At 28.9% G+C, this 14602-nt stretch overlaps 1 protein-coding gene across 3 annotated transcripts in view; it reads left to right on the forward strand.

Annotated features, from left to right (window-relative positions):
• The first annotated feature begins 219 nt into the window (after positions 1 to 219).
• Positions 220 to 14602, forward strand: part of LOC100573429 (probable calcium-binding mitochondrial carrier F17E5.2) — a 20041-nt gene continuing 5658 nt past the window's right edge. For all 3 annotated transcript variants that reach the window (XR_003839745.1, XR_003839744.1, XM_029491051.1), the window contains exon 1: positions 220 to 1021. Coding sequence is in view for 1 of the 3 variants with exons in the window: in XM_029491051.1 (XP_029346911.1) it covers positions 754 to 1021 (268 nt within the window). In the remaining 2 variants the exon portion in view is untranslated. The remainder of the gene's footprint in view (positions 1022 to 14602) is intronic.

The following is a 14602-nucleotide window of genomic DNA, read 5'->3' on the forward strand; positions in this document are numbered from 1 at the left end:
ATGTTAATAATAAAAATATTTTATATTTTTAATTTCAAATAAGGAATTTATTTATTGCATTCAATTTATTAATAAGAAAATAATATTTTTATTAAATAACGTTAATAATTTTCATATAAAAGTATATATTTTAATTTTTAAACGTATTAATCATATTTTAATTGCATGTCAAGCCCTAAAAAAATACATTTACTAAAAAACCAAAAATAAGGGTTATTTGATAAACTGTATTATTAAGGAATTATGAATTTGGCCAAAAAACATTTTTACGAAGTCACTTTTGATGAACTGTTGTCTGTTGGGATAACATAAATTATAATTGATGCTCACAAGTCACAATTATCTTGAAAAGTCAAATTTGAATATTATTATATTATTATTATTATTTTTATTGTTATTATTATTATTACTATTTGGATTTCAACGTTTGGATGAGTAAAATAAGTTAAAATATTGTTCTAATTTATCAAGGGCGTAAAAAAATACTAAATACAACCTTGCAATATACTTACTGTTTTATTATACCTATAAAAAACCAATTTATATTCAATAATCCTGCTTTGATTACCAAAATCCAATTATTTTTGTGGGATGGTTTTTTTTTAATATTATCGGGAGATATAGCAAAAGCTTATCAAACCAATTGAAATAATAATAATAGCAATAACAATATTCGTAATAATAATAACAAAAATACATTTTCACCCATAGACTATAAAAACGCGTCTCATTGTTGGCAAATACACGAACACCATGGACGTGGTGGCTAAGACTTACAAAAGTGGAGGTGTGTGGGCATTCTTCAAAGGTTTCTGGCCCAGTACGCTAAGCATTTTCTTGTTCGCCGGAATTGATCTTATGACTTACGAGCACATCAAAGAAAATGATTCCCATTTCCACGAGAAGTACGACTACCCGAGGTGGTTCGTTAGCTTTTACTCAGCGGTTATCTCGAACGCCGTGGGCGTAGTGATATGTTATCCGATATCTACGATCATCACAAGACTCCAAGTCGACGACGGTCAGTCATTAACAATAATTATATTAAAAATTATAACACTTATATAATATAAAATGCAGACTGCAGTGAAATCTCCTAATCAAATATAATATTAATATATAAAATATAATACATATAGATACCATTTTATAGGTACCGTGTGTTCACTGATTTAGGAAACAATACATTTCCTGGCTGAATTACATTGGATTGAAGCATAACTTTATGATAAGTTAGGTTTATTATAAATATTTAAAATTTTTGCGCAGTTCAACATATTTTAATGTATTTGAATTTACAAAAATTTACTTTAATATTTAATAACAATACCCACCTATTCTTTACATATTTGAGTAGACCTATTTTAAAAGTGATTTTGACTTTGACACAGCTATTTAGCTCCAAAGTCAACATTTACCAAAAGAGAGAAATTTAAAATTTAATCATATATGTATTTTTCGAAATATTTAAAATATTATTATAAGAATATAAATAATATTATAAAAAATATAAATATTATTATAAAAATATTAAAATATTGAAAAAATAATAGTTTGGGACATTTCTTGTTATTGAGTTATTATTATTAACATAACTTTATAATATTGTTCTATTTGTAACAGTTTGATGAAATGTTTAATAGGTACTGTTTGTAATACCTATATACTTTAACACAAAATATTTTATATAAAAATAATATTATCTAAACGCATTAACAAATAAACTAATAGTAGGGGTATTGGTATTTAAACATTTTTATAAATTGAAAAAAAAATGTAGGTATTTATAGTTAAATTCGAAACGTTTTGATTTAAAATAAATACAATTTTTGATTAGTAATAATTTTAAATAGCTGACCTAACGCAAATATGAAATCAAAATAATAAGCATTGCTTAAAAATGATAAGCTGTACTACGTGCACATGCGTACTAGGAGTGTTAAAACTTGAAAAGTTCGTATAGATTCAATATAAAAATTAATCTGTCGTAGAATTTTAGTGTTTTTTAAGTCAGTGAACATACAATGTAATATACTAAAGGCATTGGAACATAAAAATAAAATTGAATTGCTGATAGATTGGCACATAATAGAAGGCACAATGAAGTTAAGTACCTAAATGTTAAACGCCCTAAGCAGCTGCCCCGATTCCCTCTAAATGATCATTGAAATACGTCCGTTACACGAATCACAGACCACAATAAACTAATCATATCGCATTAAATATATATTAATATAATATTATATACAAAATATTATATTAGCTTTTTTTTTTTACTGCGCATAAGCAACACGACGATAAATACCTACGACAATTATAGTGGAGGTCAAATCATTTAGAATGGTCTACCATTTTTTATTTTACATTTTTTATTACTGCAGAGTGACAGAAAAACCCAGTAGGTACCTATAATATTGTTGCTATAGTTAACAGAAATGCGAATATTCTGTATAAATGATTTAAGATTTAAACTTTGAAATAATGATAGTAATATAAGAATAACCAAATATTATTCGTTAGGTTATGTTACATAGGTAGGTAGACAATTTTTTTATTTTTTGTGCAACAAAATATTGTACGATGGTTATCATAACTGGACACTCAAAATAAAAAGTCATCATTCAATTCCGAAACTAAAATATTTAAACTTAACGTTTTTTTTTTTCAAATTCCGTTAATTTCCGCACACGTGATACTATATAATATAAGGTATATTACCACATAGGTACGTCTTTCTGAAATGCAATTATCACGCATTTTTAAAATAATTTCAACTGTTCCCGATCATTATATGTATTTAAGTTTATCCATCTTTTATTTCATAATAAGTCAAATTTTAGTTAGTTATACATACGGAAAATAATGTTTTTACACGTTATTTGTTAATGATATATTTTAGTCGTACGTCTTGTCCACCTCAAGCCCACATAAGCAAGGCAATCTAGCTATCAATATGAAACGTTTATGTATAGTAGATAATGATAAAAAAAAAGACTATTTTATGATTATAATTTATATAGGTAAGTAACCGTTGTTTTATTTGTCACGTATAATATACCTACTAAATAGACTTTTTTAATCATATAATTATTTAAACCGTAAAAGGTTTTTCAACAACCGACGAAGTTTAAAAGTAAATAATTACTATATGTAAAACAATGTGCGACATTAAAGAATGAGGTTTAGGTATATTACAAATATACGGGTTTGAATGGTAACCGTGTGGTTTTTGAATGATGCAGTAATTATAAAATAGGTAGGTACAAAAAATTGTCGTATTATCGCTATAGCCCGAAAATCATCAACAAACGGTTTAATTTATTATTATATGTAATGATAAACTAGACATACGCTTATTGCATTTAGGAGCGATTGTATACTCTACCGGTATAATACCGGTTAGATAAAAAGGTAATGAAACTAAATGAAATTAAACTCCGCCAGTTTTATTTCCTTACCTTTAATGGGTATATGGAAACTTCCTTGGTATTAAGACCTTGCTCATGTAAAACTAAAATACCTTTTATATATCTTAATCAAATAAACTCAAAGATGAAAAATGAAAAAAAAAATGATGTGGTTGGTGAACGATATAAATAGTTATTATAATGGATTTATATTAGGCTTAATATTTTAAATAACTATAAATATTAAATTGTATCATTTTAGTCCACAGTTAAAAATATTAAAATTTATAACATAACAAAATATAACATAGCATAACATATACTCACCTAAAATTGTAAAAGACATTGCTATTTGTATGATTTGTTCGGAGTCTTCGGGATATTATTATTGTTATATATATATTTTTGGTATATTCGATTGCTTAACTATTATTATCGATTAATAAAAACGATTGTTATAAAAATTATGATTTTTTTTTTTTAATAATAATATATTATTTGTTTTTATTCTATTATTTAATTTTTTTCACTGGCGGAGTTTACGTAAACCCTATCTTACCCGAGTTTTTTTTCCTGGCTGAGCTTACACTAATAAAATGTAGGTACTTGTGGTGGAATTTAAATGAATATATATATAGGTAGGTTTGGTTTGAAGTGTTGCCAAAATCATGTGGGTAGGTAGATATAATGTGTAGGTATATTAATATAATCTGTTCATATTTTATAAATGTACGATCGATCACACAAGTAGAGTAGGTGTTTTTCTATTAACTATATAATATCGAAACCACTCACCTAGAAATAAAAAATATAAAAATAATTTTCAAAGAAATGAAATAACAATTTTCTCCACATGCACTATGCAGCACTTCGGTCGACTGAACATGTACCGAACACTCGTATTATGCGGGAAAGTATAATTGTATGGTTGAACGTATTCGCAACGTTGTCGACTTAAATTATAATGCACCACAGAGAATCATAGTTGACTGAAATATTACCCCACAGCACGCATATTAGCCCTTCTCCTCTAAATACATTTACAAGTATTATTATTGTAGTTTTTCGAATTGAAGGTCGAGCGTACGTACACATATTGTTATGCACGTGTCATAATAATGTTATATGTATTCTTAGGCTATATTATCTTATTAGGTATGCATAGTGAGCACTGTGATTAGTATTGCGGGAGTTGGGATTTGCGAGTGAAACAAATTGCCGAGAAAGGCAATCAATTTAATAGGTACCTAGCTCGTACCTATAATGACACGCTGCAGTTTAGTGATGCGATTTTTAAAAATAAAAATCGTAGGCGCATACAGGTGGATAAGAATTTAAAATAATAAAACCATTCCTAACTGCTTATAACAGCTATATAATATACGCTGACGACTCATACAAATAGTCATCTACGTACACTCCGAGTATATAGGTACAATGTTTTTCGTGCAGCACAACGATTTCGACACAACAATATTATAATATGGTATTATAAAAAGTCGTTGGAATATAATATTATATAATATAAATTATCATTATATAGTTACCTGTTAAACCTAGTCGATAACGAGTTTCAGAAAAATATAAAACTAGTATAGGCATACACAATTCCGACCGTTCAGATGCGTCGGATTATTATTTCCAAACAAATATTTAACCGTTTTTTTTCTGTAAAGCTATTAGGCACCTGCACCTTCAGCATTATCGAACGCCGCAGCGTTTTATCTTCGGCGTATTATAATATATTCTTATGCAAATATACAATTAATTTTGATAATTCTGAATAGGCGCGTCCGTGAAAGGTAAATTATGTTAATGCACTTAATGGGTTAAGACTTATCATATAGATTAGATATAATATATAACCGACGCATAATATTATTTTCCCAGAATGTCCTATCTAAAAAAAACAGGTAGGTACGGCCTACGGCGTTTATTTCTTTCACCGATTACGTAATACATAATATTATAAAAAAAATAATAATAATAATATATTCCCAATTATAATACCTACCCAGGTGTCCGATTACCCGACCGTGAGAACCGGACTCGTAGGATTAACGAGATGTCGAAAAGCCAAAAAAATATGAGTTTTTACGGTGACGTTTTTTCATCCTTTTATTTTAACGATCCCGTCGTGTTTTTTATTTATTATTTTGATTTCTGTTCGTGTAGGCATAATAATAATATTATCGTGTCGGATTTAAAAACTTAACTAATGCATTATGCATATACGTTATGCGGCGAAGATGAGTATCGTTTGAAAGTGTATACACGTATTTTACCTACCGTCATGAATATTATTCTGATCTGCACAGCAATGACCGAATCGTCGTGCATAATATTATAAATTATATTAAAATTTAAATTATGCATCAAGCCGTACAGATTTTAGTCCGACTACGAATTTCCATTAATTCGACTCGTAAATATATGTATGCCTACACTTAATTTAACATGGACAATCCATTACCTGCGTTGCCCATTTACAGTAATATAATATTATTATCTTCACATGTGAATATAATATTATCAGGTATATATTTTTATTATTATTATTATTTTTTTTTTTACTACGTCGTTAGGTACTTTTTATAATAGGTCGACCAAAATATACATTCTCTCGGCTCACTTTCTCTTCGGTTTTTTTATACTGTTGCCAGTCGTCGATTAGTTTTTTTTTTTTAATATTCCACAAGAGGTTAACTACTACTATGCAGTCGTATACCTTCCTTTATATTTTATAAAACGAACACGACCCAATCTCTGTGACTCGGTTCGGAGTTCTGTGAACGCTATTGATCAGCAAACGGCCACGTTCCAGTGATATACATCATCAGTATTTTTCTGATCAGTTTTCAATCAATATATAGGTTTATATACATTATTGCCGTTATAGTTACGTATATAGATCTCACTCAGGCGACGGGCACGTGTATATAGTGTATATTCCGTCTGAAACGAACTGATAAAATGTAGGTCTACGATAAATATCGCGATCCAAAAATGTCCATTCAGCCAAGTTTAGGTAGGTATGTACACATCGTATTTTCTGTCCTAGTTCTTGTCGCTTGCAGGAAGTTTCTCCGACGAGCTATAAGCCAAATTACCATAAAGGGCTTGGTCTGAAACAATTTTATATAAGTAAATATTAATACAGATAACAGATGTATCCGACAATATGGCTTGCTGCAACGTGGCTGATTTAAACCACAGAACTGCGTGTGAGAATAATAGTTTTAACAAAAGCTTTAATTTTAATCGAAATTTTGCATTCACTGATAGTGTTCACAAACCTCGTCAACAATAATGTATACGAAAATACATAATATCGAGTAAATTGTATATAAATAATTGTGGAAGATAAAAGAAAACCTGCAAAATATAATGCTTCAAAAGTACATAAAATATAATCATAACTATTAACTAAATTAAAAATGTAGATACTATCAAAATTACTCATGTTAAAATAGTGACGCTTATTATTTCTGGATATTTAAAAAAAACCCTTTAGATACCCACCGACTGCTTAATAACTGAAACAATATTATACCATCATTATTATGATTTGCATTTTAACTCGTTCAACATTATTATTGTTTTAATAAAATATGTTGATTTTGAAACGTGTGTAGTGTGTACAGTTAAATTATAAGTACAACATACCTATATATTGATATTGTATGATGTTAAAAATGATCACAATTTACCATTACAATAATCGAGTTACAGTTATTTTACTCGTTCATGTACCTAAATTTGACTGGACGATTTCGTAGTGCCGAATTTACAAGTCACCCGCCATCGCCATGACGACCACAATTTAAATCAATACACCCATCGCGTTTACCCTCGATTCTGACTATATAGCTGGCTCGTCTCGCAGTATAATATTTTAGTTGAGTGTTTGCTTTAATAATATTATTCTGTACACACACTCATTGGGCTTATCCGGTGAACACCGGAAACCGAATATTATAATAACGTTGGCGTATCGTGCGTCATGTTTTTTGTTATCTTCGTGTATTTTTTTTAATGATTTTGTTTTTCCTCGTTGGCTTACATTGTGACCCCGCAGTCAGAATTACGGCGTATATTATCTCGGTTTCTAGTATATTGTGCGTGTATAATAATATTATGTATAATATTGTATTGAATACAAAAACAATGATTATTTCAATAAATATTATTCATCATTACGAACCACAGTAACATATTTCGTTAGTCGTTGCCATACACCAAATTCGTTCTTATTGCGTCATTCGATAATCTATAATATAACTTTATTTTTTTTCTCTTTATTAATTATTAAGAAATATAAGATTAGTATAATTTATGCCCGATTAAAATATCATACCAGCTGTATCAACTAACAAAAAATTACAACACAAATCAATGTAAAAATGTTAGTAGGTATACATGTAGGAAAATTCAAACAAGTTTTTAAAATCCGGATTGTTAAAACCTATAATATGACTGTAATATTGTAATACAGGTGGTTATTTTATTATGTTAAATATTGTTGATAATACTCACAAGTTACCTAATATCGGCAATGAATATAATGTACTATGAGCAGTAGGCAAACATATTAACGCACTGTAACGACTATGCTTCAACCAAGTTTTGATGAAAAATGCACATTGATGAGTACCTACTTACGTGGAGGTATGGAATGGGGTATATTGGTAAACACACGTTTTATTTGTAATGAGCGTAGTGTTTATCTCACAAAGGTAGAACGACTTGATGAACATAATACGTAGTCAAATTCTTGCTAATATTATTTTCTTGCAAAATTAAAATATACACTTCGAGCCAACCAAAAATAATGTATTCAGGCGGGAAACTTGAATATTGTCCAAAAATATATTTGTGACAGTTGTTTACACTTCTTGGATTTATTAATAACAATTAACCCGATGGCCGCATTAAGTGCCCTGTACATATTATTATCAAAATATGTAACATGATTACGTAACTAGAAATTATTTGACTGAATGTATGATATAAATGATAAAATACTCGTTATCGCGGACAGGCTTTTTCTACAATAAATGAAATAAATCTCGATATAAGCATTTATGTAAGTCTTAATATTAATGTAGTTTATACAGCAAAAACTACAAAAATATAATCTATAGCATACATCGCATACAATTTCGATATCAAAATAGAATACGATGGTCGATGAATTACTTATATATGACTCTTTGATGCGTTGATTACCGTTTGAATTCATCACCCAACCTATTTCGTGTGATATTCGATTTGTGGAATACATAATATTTTTCTAGACAATAAATTCTATAACGACGTTATGCTTAAAAAAATATTCTGTTTACTCATAAGTTATATTGTACACAGTCGAACGTTCTTCACCTCGCCAAACACGACACATCTGTGCTACATTATAACTGCTTAGCTGATGACGAAAGAACGCTCGAACAAAACTATGGTACTGTTCCCATTGAAACTATAATATAATAATAAACAGGATATTCATCTGATAAAATTGTTTTTTGTTCTATTGTTATGGTGCGTCAAAAAGATTGCAAACTGGCATTTTGAGGGTTATGGAGAATTATATAGGTACTATAATATATTATTCAGAAAAACTTCCAAAAAAAGTATTTTTGAAGAATTAAACAATTTCAACCTGATAAACTCTGTGGCATGACTTCAGATAATTTATGATAATTTATCATACATAATACAATGCTAATATACGTAAATAAAAATACAAAAACGTATTATTATTTTAAAACTGGTGAAGCCACCCATTGGCGAGACTTCCCATTTTTAATAAAATTTGTGTATTTCAAATTATTAAAACAGATAGTTTTTAGATTCTGACAGGAGCGATGGATGTATTGACTTTACAATAATGTGTGTTTTTTTTATGTCTGTCATCACGTTTTGGGGCAGTAAAAAGTAAAACTGCTTCGATATTCTTCAACAATTTCTTGTTTGATGGAAAAGTGAATCAAGTTGGTGCATTCGGGAGGTTAAATTTTAAAATTCTGGATAGTTTTCAAAACCGCCAAGAAAAACAACATAAAAATTAAGGACAAAATTGATTTTGGTTTTTGGTGTGACTCTAAAACAAATGACCGTATATACATGACATTTTCACTGGTTGTTTATATTCGCATTTTCTATACACAATACAATTTTTAAAGAATATTTATTTGTTTAGAACTGTTTAGGAACATTTTCAGTTCCAATTTTATTAGTATTTTTTTCTATGAATGTCAATAAAACTTTATTAAATAAATTTTGTTTGGTAAAAAAAATTGAAAATTTGATACAAGGCTCCTACTATATTGTTACAATAATATTTGAAAAATATTAAAAATCCTTTGTCATAGTTTTTTTTTTTATAAGCATTTAAAGTTCAAATCTTGACGAAATACCAAAAAATCATGAAAATTAGCAAATTATTTTGAGTTGAGTATTCATAAAAAATTTTATTTTTAAATTTAAGATTTGAAAATGTGATACAAGATTATTCATTAGTTAGTCTACCTTTATCAAAAAAAAAATGTCTAAAAACATGTCAAATTAAATTTTTATGAGCGTTTGAAATTCATACTTTTACAAAATTGGATATTCAAACGATTAGTAGCGGTTTTGTTATTTTGTTGTTATTCAAAAACGAATAACTTTAGATACATGAACATTTTACTGAATGTTATATTTTTATTTTCTATACACCTTAGAATATTGAAAAAATTTTGATTCTTTATGAGCTGTTTTTTTCCACAATTGTCAATAAAATTTTATTTGTTGGGTAAAAATGCGTGAAAATTGTATACAAGGCCCCTTATTCGAATTTTGACAAAATTAATCAAATTTAAAATTTAATAATTATTTTGTGTAGAAAAGGCGAATATAAGCAACCAGAGAAAATTGCATGGATATACGTTTATTCATTTTAGAGGTACACCAAAAACTAAAGCCGATTTTGCGTAAAAATTCCCGTTTTTCCTTAATTTTTATGTTGTTTTTAAAATTAAATCGAAGCAGTTTTACTACCCCAAACAGTATATTGTGGTGACAGACACAAAAAAAAAAAATAAATAAAACAGAAAAAAAATATATCATTGTAAAATCAATACATTCATTGCTCCATTCAGAATCTAAAATATATAGGTAGCTAAAAAAATAACACGGCATGTCCACTAAAATTATTCTAGTGAAAACTACATCCAACTAACGGTAGATTTAATAGAAAAAAAATGCGTTGCAAATCGATTAAAACGGTACATGTAACAATAAAATGTAAAATGAATACCTCCATTTTTTTAATATTAAATATAAAACTTTATTTTTTTGTTAAATGTGCACACACATGTTGTAATGTAAAGCCAAATGTAATTTTTTAAAAATTAGATACTGGGAGAGTATTAAATATATAGCCATATAGGTTATAAAGTTGTGGGTTTTTTTTTATCTAATGTACCTTTAGGAGAATTTAAAGTGTGAGTTTTTTCTATTAGAAAATTGGATATAGTTGATACTTTACGGTTACAAAAATAAAAAACTCCCTCTTTTAACAGTTGACTAGTTTAATTTACATGTTTAAAAATTCATAATTTCAGCTACCTGAGCATAATATGCCAGTATGACAAAATGTGTATGAGACTATAGTGTAAAATTATAATCAGATATTTTTTACAAATAAAAATCAATCAACTATAATAATATAATATCTTATTTTGTGGATAAGTAAGCTTAGTAAGCATTGTTTGATAGGATGTCAACGCGCACTATTTGTTTTTTCTCTTCGGCCAACGCGGAACAAAGCAGATTTGTGATTAGCAGAACCAACTTGTTAGGAAGTTAGGAATTGTTAGGAAACTTTAGTATTGAGTTGAATGAACCTATAGGTAGTAATATGTTAATATTACTATCCGTTTGGGATCATTTCAAGACAAATACTTTTTACCGGGTCAGAATTTAAATTTCAAATTATTCGGGTTTCCGTTCGAAATATTGATGTGTATAATATACATTATTTGTGTGCGTTACGTATACATAGATTTACACGCATTATGTATATGGTATAATATTATGCTCATATTGTACATAATATTGTATTTTAATATGAACAGTGAATAGAATGCTTTCGGCGTGGCACCCATTATTGTTTAATATAATATAGACAAGGTGCCACGTGCCGTTTCTTGATCATAACTTTTATGGAAATTATTAGGTAGGTAGGTACTCAAAAGCAATATTATCATGTTTTATCATAACATTTTATGAGTATTTTTCGGTTTACTCGGAAATAAAATAAAATCGGTTGCTTATGCGTTTCTAAAAAAATCTATATTACCAATTCGTCTAAGAAAATATTATAAGTGCATATTTTAATTCTCCTTATAAGTATTCATATAGTGTTTATACATGATTTAAATATGGGGGCGAGAGGCCTGTAGAGGAGTGCCTATGCCATGTGAAAGCATACGAGAATCTACAAGGCCAAGCGTTGTGGATTCGTTAAGGTTCTGTAGGTACACTGAACAGTATACATAAGTAGTCTGACGACCGAATTGTGATCGAAGGAGGAGTAATCGAATTTTTTGTGAAGGACTCTATGACATAATAATATACCGAATGTAAAGCTTATAACAGTCCACGCACGTAATATTATGCTTATTGACGCATTATTTTTTAATATAACGATATATGATGCAACTATTTTATTTTAATTCACACATAGGTAGAACGAATGACAAGATATTATAATCACTCAATTTTTTTTCGACGAGTCTTGCTGGTTAGGGCCACCCGTATAGTTTTAATGGAGATTTCTGGAGCAAAACAGAATAATTCTGCAAATTGTCAATTTACAACACGTGTTGAACTGACAATGTGTTTATGACGTTATACGGGTTTAATGTTAGGTCACAAGAGGGTCATGCGGACGGCTCTCCCAAATGTCACGCTCGTAATCATAAACAATTTAAGCTACAATATTATATTTTATGTTTGACAGTTTTCAAACTATGTGACTATGTATATGTAGTTGGTACTAGCGCAGCCAGCAAATTCCTATTTTCCAGTGCTGGGTAATAACTAATAACGTAACATAAATTACAAATTACTGTAATAAAATTACTTTTGCAGTAACACTGCAGTAATTTATTATATAAAATTAGATTTTGCTTAAATAAACGCAATTGTCACGAAATTAATTTTTAAAAGTAATTAAAACAAGTTACGAATGTAGAATGTATGACAAAACCTAGGTGCTAGGTATATTTGGGAAAAGTTAAAAAATAAAATAAAATTTATTTCCGTTTCCGAAGATTTAGATGGTAATTGGTAATCAACAATGCATAATATCTAATATTAAAGATACTAACTTTTCCTGATCCTTACCAACTCCAGTGTTCGGAAAGTTTCTTATAAGAAGGAATTCGTTTCGATCCATGTTCCTTAAAAAAAAAGAATTGTTCCTTTGGAAAATGAACAAGTTCCTTTTTAGTTCCAAATAAAATATAAATTATTATTTAATCATTAATGTTTTTTTTTTTCAAATGCATACTTTTTTATTTTTTAATTATAATATATACCTACAAGTAGGTACATATATTTTATGATTGTATTTTGAGATTTTCTTCAAAGTTTAATTATTGGTCGACGTATGTCGACTGTCTTATCGTTTTATTTATTTATATTATTTATTTATTTTATTCAGGAACTCATTTCTATGTAAATTATAACTTATAAGTTGTAATTTATGAGAAATATTAATAAAGTGACTAATGACTAATAAGTAACGATTAACGTCATTACTCGATAACGATCACTAATTGGCAATATACATTATAGGTGCACATTAAAAAAATATAATATCTTAATTTCAATTATTTACATATCTATGTAAATTATTGGTAGTAGAAAGAAACGAACATTTTTGTTATTTTTCCTTGAAAAAAAGAACTCGTTTATTTTCTCGTTCTTTTTTTTTTATAAAAAAGAATTCATTCCTTCTAAACACAGAGTCCTACTCCTATTAATAATAATTATACACCTTGTTCGTGTATAACATTCAATATGTAGGTACTTACATCATCAATATTACACCTATATACTGTAATTCATATGAAAAAAAATAGTATACCTACTATACTTATTAGTCCGTAGGTAGTCGTTATATGGACTGATTCTGTAATAAATTTTAAAATAAGTACCCAACATTATTTGTAACGCCCTAATTTTTTTAATCAAAAAGGAAAGTAACGTGATAAAAATAATGTCGAATAATACGAATGTAATTTAAATAAAAATATTTAATGTAATGGGTAACGTAATTTTATTTCTTTTCAAAAGTAATTTACCCAACACTGCTGTTTTCTAATTTTGTGTAAAAAAAAACCATGTTTTACAAACAATAATATATTACGTATGAGTCGGTATTACTATGTATACGCAATAATTTGCCTATGCACTGCGTACCTATAGTATATCACGCGATGGATAACGGTCGTTGTGGTGGTGTACACTCGTCTACTGGAGGTCAATGCAATAGGTACCTATATTATTATTACTAATTATACTATATTGTCATAGTGCGTTGAGTGCAGGTGAATACACCAATATTATACACCGAGATGGAGAAAATTTTTCTGCATTTTTTGTTTTTTGTTGTTGTTGCTTTTTGTGAGTTTACGATAAAAAATTGTAACAATGCCCGCATGGTCGTCGACACAAGTGTATCAATTATCTAACACATAATTATTATAATGTATAAAACGTGTTTGGCAGCTGAAATGCGTCATACGAAATCAGCTCGGAGAGAGAGAGGGAGAGAGAGAGAGAGAGAGAGAGGGAGAGAGAGAGAGAGAGAGGGAGAGAGAGAGAGAGAGAGACAGAGAGAGAGACAGAGAGAGAGACAGAGAGACAGAGACAGACAGAGACAGAGATAGAGAGAGACAGAGACAGAGTGAGTGAGGGACAGAGAGAGAGAGACAGAGAGAGAGACAGAGACAGAGACAGAGACAGAGACAGAGACAGAGTGAGTGAGGGTCAGAGATCTGTAAAACCGCCGTCGTCGCTCTACCATAAAACATTCTCCACTCCCACTCATAGCTTCGTATCCGCCACGTGTGAAACGCGTTTATTAACTAGCGATGGGAAAAGGGAACAGTGCGTATATATTCGTCACGATTAAATATTATTAT

Source organism: Acyrthosiphon pisum, chromosome X, assembly GCF_005508785.2.
Source record: "Acyrthosiphon pisum isolate AL4f chromosome X, pea_aphid_22Mar2018_4r6ur, whole genome shotgun sequence".
Classification (NCBI taxonomy): Eukaryota; Metazoa; Arthropoda; class Insecta; order Hemiptera; family Aphididae; genus Acyrthosiphon; species Acyrthosiphon pisum.